Genomic DNA, 7,055 nt, shown 5'->3' with positions numbered 1-7,055 from the left:
TAGCTATAGGATAGATTGCCATGAAATATCCAGACCCCCAGGACCAAACATGAGCCACCAGCTGGTTGTCATTTTTACTTTCCAATTGACATGTCAGTTTATATACTATTTAACACTTGAACTTTGCTTCAGACATTCATGTTCCTCTCTGGATGACAATAACTTTGCATATTCCCTCACTCTTTATATCGTGCCATAATTAATCAAAATGCCTAATTTTAAAATTCGGAAATACTGTGACTGATGAAAAAGTACCTGACGTGAGATAATTGCATTAGCTCTATTTTGTGTTTTGTGATAATTGTTGTACTGACACACTAAACTAATGGTGGACATTGAAAATATTACCTACTCAACATAAAGTAGTTGTGCATAATAATTGCTACTTAGCTCTTGCATTGTGTTTTTCTCTGCATGTTATCTGTGCTTATTTGAATGAAAAGTCAACATGTGCTGTAAATGTGTTTTTATTATATCATTGAGTAAAATAAATTACAAAACATGAAATGTATTTGTCTGCTCACATAAAGTATGCCGACAGATTGCTGGCAGAAGTGCTGGCTGTGGATGATCACTCATGTTTGTAAGGCCAACCAAACTATCTATTTTGCACTTCATTTGGTTTCTTCCACTGTTCTTTAGCTACAGATTCATGTGCTCCTCATACAAAATAAACAACAAATAACCCTCTAGAAGTTAGCTATGACAAGCTTCATATGGCTTCAGCTGTGTCTGGTCTGTCATTGTGAGGTGTCTGTATCATTTGTTATATGCAAGGTGACTCTGTGGGGTCAGCTAAGTCAGATCTGGATCCTGGAGAATAACTGTTTTTCCAACATTTTTACTAACATCAAATACAATTCATACGACCACACCTCATGGGATACACTATCAAACACCAAATTACAAAATAAAAGTCAGCAAGGTCAGAACAACTTTGTTCTGTTGTTTCTGTTGGTTCTGAAAATATTGACATGCATTCTGATTGAAATTAATAGCAGCGTGAGTGTAACATGACAAAGGGCAAACATCCTTCCTTAACTATATATTCAACATGTGATCACTTTTTTTCATTCAATCCCAGGTCTGACATTTATTTTTTACTACTTCCAATTATCTACCTCTGAAAGTCTGTATCTTCAAATAGGACATAGATTCAGAGTTGGATTGGAACACATGGAAGACTCGTAACTAAAAGACTAAAAACTGGTGGTGTGTCACAGACCAGCCGCCCAGAAGCAGGAATTGGAGAGATGGTGTCAACCTGCCCAGGAACAGGCTGGAGAGGCATCGTGGAGCCACTGAGACACTAAGGGAGACTCTAAACCAGGAGCGAAGATTCAGAAAGAGGAGTGGGATCAGTAGCGGAATAAAGTGCACACTAGGAGAGATGCCAGCTGGGGCACTGGGCCGAAGGGATACAAAGACACAACTAAACGACGAGGACGGACTAGGACAGACAAATAGGAGTTGAATGTTGAACAGTTAATTTCAGTTATTTCTACTCATAGCAACACACAAAACTGTCATATTTTCATTTTTAGTTTGAGTTTGGAAAGGACCTTCAATACATCACATTACTACTGTTTCTTTTCTCCCCAATTTGACTTTGACTACAGAATTTAAAAAGATTGACAATGTTCATAATCAGTCCAAAATATAACTTTTTTTTATAAAATGTTATACTAAAAAGATACACTATAATAAACGCCTAGTCTCACCACAGTTTCTAAAGCTTGTTATTCAGAAGTAGGTAAATGATTATATTGTATACATTTCACTACAAATATCACTTTTTTTGCATCTATCAAATAATAATGAAATAAAAATAATAAAACAATAAAACATTTCCTTAGTGGATTTTTTGTTTTGATCATGACGATTGTATTATATTTACTTATGTATAACTTTAAGGGACATGTTGCTTGAAAAAAAAAAAGTTAACTGAGCATGTTGATAACCAGCCTCATGTTGCTGATTATTCAGGACGACTAATGTAAGGCCAGGACACCCCAAGACAATCGGACCACTTGATAAAGTTGCCAGAGGCCTCATATTCAATTCAATTCAATTCAACTTTATTTATATGGCGCCAAATCACAACACAGGTTATTTCATGGCACTTAACACATTAAAGTCCTTACAGCAATACTTTACAATATTATACAGAGAAACCCAACAATTCAACAATTCCCACATAAGCTAGGAGGAAAAACACTCCTCTTTAAGGGAGAAAAACCTCCAACAGAGGGAATAAAAAAACTCCCTCTTCACAGGAAGAAACCCCCAACAGAACCAGGCTCAGGGGTGGGCGGCCATCTGCCTCGACCGGTTGGGGTGAGAGGAGAGCAGAGAGAGAAAAGGACAGCATAGAGATAGAAGAGAAGAACTGTTGGTGGAGACGACAATCACAGAGCAGAGACATGCAGCTCCATGACGGGACATCTGGAAAAGAAAGAACAGAAACTACACGAGCGAAGGAACTGAATGGAGACAACAGACGATAAGAAGAAACTATGGGAGAGAAAAAGATGGTGAGGTATGAGTCAGTTAAAGAGTAGGAGGAAAAAAAGAAGCTCAGCATGTAACAAGGTCCCCCAGCAGCCTCGGCCTATAACAGCATAACTAAGGGTTGGTTCAGGTCTACCTGAGCCAGCCCTAACTACAGGCTTTATCAAAAAGGAATGTTTCGAGTCTAATCTTAAAGCTAGAGAGGGTTTTGTCCCTCGAACACAAACTGGGAGCTGGTTGGTTCCACAGGAGAGGAGCCTGAAAACTAAAGGCTCTGCCTCCCATTCTACTTCTGTAAACTTTAGGAACCACAAGTAGACCAGCGTACTGAGAGCGAAGTGCTCTGCTAGGATTATATAGTTCTATAAGATCTCTAAGATATGATGGACTCTGGTCATGTAGGGCTTTGTAAGTTATCAAGAGAATTTTAAATTCTATTCTTGATTTCACAGGAGTGAAGAGAAAATAAAACTGAAGAAGTATGATCTCTTGCTAAATCTCGTCAGTACTCTTGCTGCAGCATTTTGGATCAGCTGCAAGGTTTTTAATGAGTAATTTGGACATCCTAACAGCAAGGAATTGCTCCAAGGTTCCTCACAGTTTTGCTGGAGGCCAAGACAACGTCATCCAGAGTAACTAAGTGATTACAGAAATAGTTTCTGAGGTGTTTAGGACCAAGTATAATAACTTCTGTTTTGTCTGAATTTAGAAGCAGGAAGTTTTTGGTCATCCAGGCCTTTATGTCTTTTAGACAGGCTTCAAGTTTTACTAACTGATTAGTTTCATCTGGCTTTATAGAAAGATATAGCTGAGTGTCATCTGCACAACAATGGACGTTTATGCAGTGCTTCCTGATGACATCTCCTAATGGAAGCATGTACAAAGTAAAAAGTATCGGGCCCAACACTGAACCTTGTGGAACTCCATAATCAACTCTTGTTTGTCTGGAAGATTCATTGTTGACATGGACAAACTGGAATATATCTGATAAGTAGGATTTGAACCAATCTAATGCAGTTCCTTTAATACTCAGAATGTCTTCTAATCTCTGTAATAAGATCGTATGATCAATCGTATCAAAAGCAGCACTGAGGTCCAGAAGAACAAGTACAGAGACGAGTCCATTATCTGAGGCTAATAAAAGGTCGTTAGTAACTTTCACCAGACCTGTTTCTGTGCTATGATGAACTCTAAAGCCTGACTGAAAATCTTCAAACAGATCATTCCTTTGTAAATTATCAAAAAATTGATTTGCAACAACTTTTTCAAGGATTTTAGAAATAAACGTCAGGTTGGAAATTGGTCTGTAGTTTCCAAAAACAGCTGATGAAGAGTTGGCTTTTTAAGTAAAGGTGTAATTACAGCCACTTTAAAAGCCTGCGCTACATAGCCGGTTACAATAGATAGGTTGATCTGATCTAATATGGAAATATTAATTGAAGGGAAGACTTCCTTAAAAGGTTTAGTTGGGATGGGATCTAACAGACAGCTAGAGGATCCAGATGAAGAAATAATTCTGGTTAACTCAGAGCTCAGCAGGAGAGGAATTTTCCAAGTTTATATCTGGTCCTACAGTTGCTTTCAGGGCTGCTGTGCTTAACATCACATCAGTGATGGTGTCAGGAAGGGTCTGCCCGATTCGCTCCCTAATAGTGAGAATTTTATTAGTAAAGAAGTTAATGAAGTCATTACTGCTGAGAGCTGAAGAAATAGAGGGCTCAACAGAACTGTGACTCTTTGTCAGTGATGGGGAAAAAGGATTTGTCTCTTCCTCTTGTTCTCATTGTGGCTCCGGAAAGTCTCTTGTCCGAAAAGTTTCCTTTGTTATCTGTCTTATTTGCAAGTGATTCTTTCCGCATCTAATTGACGACTCCCATGTGTCTTTATCTTGTGACCTACAACCAACTCTGTATTACCATACAAAAGCAGATACAAAGGGAATGGGGTGACTGTCAACTGTTTGTCAACTGTATAAAAGCTGCCCTAAGGAAGAGGACTGCGTGTTGGAGAACGGAAGACTAGGACGGCGGAGAAGAGGACTGCTGGGGAAACCAGGCTGGGTAGAGCCCGGCTGGGGCGAGCCCTGCTGTAGAGAACTGCTGGAGCCCTACTGGGGAGAGTCATGCTGAGGACTGCTGGGGGGAGCACTGCTGGACACCTCTCTTTGAGGGTGCATGTAGTTGCTCTTTCATTTACTAACAGAGATTTAGACCAGAGAGATCTGATATTTAATAGTCCGCTTTTAATTGTCAGATTTTTTTGATCCATTAATTTGGTAGGATCAATTTTTATTACATTTGTATTGATACATCTTTTCTTGAGTTTTTTAAATATAGGTGGTCTGGGTACAGACACAACCTCTGTAGGATGTTGAAGGTTTTGGGTGAGTGACAGCTCTAAAGAAGCTGCAGAGGAGCTGTAAGACTGCAGCTCTGCATCCTGGCCTCAACCCTGGATGTCAGGTTTTAGGGCTGTTAAGAGACATGGCCATATTTCTAGAAAGAAGAGCTGCACCATCCAAAGTAGGATGGATGCCGTCTCTCCGGATCAGACCAGGTTTCCCCCAGAAAGTATTCCAATCGTCAATGAAGCCCACATTGTTAGTGGGACACCACCTCGACAACCAGCGGTGAAATGAAGATGTACGGCTAAGCATATCATCACTGGTCCGGTTAGGAAGGGGTCCAGAGAAAACTACGGAGTCCGACATCATTTTTGCAAAGCTGCACACCGATTCCACATTAACTTTAGTGACCTCCGATTGTCGTAACCGGGTGTCATTACTGCCGACGTTAATAACAATCTGACTGTATTTACGATTAGCCTTAGCCAGCAGTTTCAGGTTTGATTCAATGTCGCCCGCTCTGGCCACGGGAAGACATCTCACTATGGCCGCTGGTTTGGCTAACTTCATGTTCCACAAAATAGAGTCTCCAATAACCAGGATTGGTTTCTCAGCGGGTGTTTCGCCGAGTGGGGAAAATCGGTTGGAGACGTGAAGGGGTCGGTGGTGAACCGTGGGCTTCTGCTTGGGACTATGCCTCTGACATACTGCCACCCAGCCACCCGGATGTTCGGGTGCTGCTGGGGACTGGCTAACTAAGCCTGTAGCCCTAGGCAGCTGCGCACCCCCTCCCTGAGAAGCTCCTACGGCTAGCTGGATATTTAGCATGGTGCACAGCCGCGATTCTAATTCAGTGACCCTGGCCTCCAGAGCCCTAACTACACTACATTTATTACAGGTAGCATTATCACTAAGGGAGGCAGGGTCATAGCTAAACATGTCACTCATATGTAAAACATTGTGTAGGATCAGTCCTAAAGGTGTAATTTGAAAATGGCTAACGTGAAAAAATATTCTAATATGTAAAACCGCGCGCACACACACCTTCACACAATGTTCCTTTTACAAATCACAGTCCAGGTGGAAATGCGCATAGGTAGATCAGCCTTATATCCCGCCTTCTACACAGCCACGTTCAACCGTTAATGTTAATTCAAAGCAACTCACGAGTGTTGATGCATATAAAATTTGTCATGCTCAGTGGTTCCTTGGTGAATTGTGACAATAAACGGAGAGGAAAACCCAGAAAATATTTTTTTCTGACACAGATATAGACACGCTTGTTATTAAGGTGGACAATATAAAGCACAAACTTCTTGGTGGCCACTGCAGCAATAGCAATGGAACCGCTCTTTGCACAGTGCAATCAAGCAGCGCTTTTACACACAAAAACTACATTGAACCATATCACAAGATACTAAAAAGTGACACTTTGTTCTGCAATTTTTAAAGCCATTTCATGTTATCTAGTACTTCTACAACCTTTTGCCATATTTATGTGGTTAGAAGGACCAACTAAAATCACGCTTATTATCAGGGAAGGCAACCCCGACTTTGCAGCATCCTGCCACATCTCAGCATCATGCTGCATTTCAACAGCTGCTGTGCTCCACAACGGCCCTCGCAGCTCAGAGGGTGGGGAACATGTTGGTCAGACAGCGCTCATGAAAGATTGAGGTTTGCTAATGTCATTTACTGTACCACAGAAAGTTTTATATGGAATAGTTATGGCTCATTAGAACAAATTACACTACGGGTTTAAATGTTAACAATAAAGGGCATCTAGGCCTTTATAACGTGATATGCAGTGAGGTTAAATGTGTGAGGCATGTTTATGTGCATAATGATGCCTCTCATTTTTACAATCAGGATTCAAATTACTACCTCACCATCAGTGCCATAATATCCCGTTTCTAAAATGTTTCTTATGCATGGGTGAGAGTTTCTGTACAGGTGCACACGTTCTTCTGTCAAGTCTGTTTTTATAAATCACACCTTTTATGTGGGGAGTAGTTCACACATATTTCTGTAACACAATGGTTATAGATGAGGCCCCAGGTCTCTTCTTCTGATGCCCATTGAAAGCAGGGCAGCTGATCTCTTAGCCTGCTGGAGGTGTGAAGCTGTGACTAAGGACATGCACCATTGCAATACTCAAGTAGTGAAAAGGAAAAAAAACAACAACATGTATTTGCTCCAA

General features: G+C 40.8%; 1 protein-coding gene across 1 annotated transcript; it reads right to left on the bottom strand.

Annotated features, from left to right (window-relative positions):
• Window positions 1-4,905: 4,905 nt before the first annotated feature.
• On the bottom strand, window positions 4,906-5,794 carry LOC138214296 (uncharacterized). Its single transcript, XM_069175783.1, has one exon. It carries the CDS (start codon window positions 5,792-5,794, stop codon window positions 4,970-4,972), a length of 825 nt encoding a protein of 274 aa, XP_069031884.1. The 3' UTR covers window positions 4,906-4,969.
• Between the last annotated feature and the right edge of the window lie 1,261 nt (window positions 5,795-7,055).

The sequence above is a fragment of the Embiotoca jacksoni genome, unplaced genomic scaffold (genome assembly GCF_022577435.1).
Source record: "Embiotoca jacksoni isolate LCO1_2020_lvr unplaced genomic scaffold, fEmbJac1.0.p SCAF_7, whole genome shotgun sequence".
In the NCBI taxonomy this organism is placed as follows: domain Eukaryota; kingdom Metazoa; phylum Chordata; class Actinopteri; family Embiotocidae; genus Embiotoca; species Embiotoca jacksoni.
Note: the sequence above shows the minus strand (reverse complement) of the source record. Positions and strands in the feature narration are given on the sequence as shown.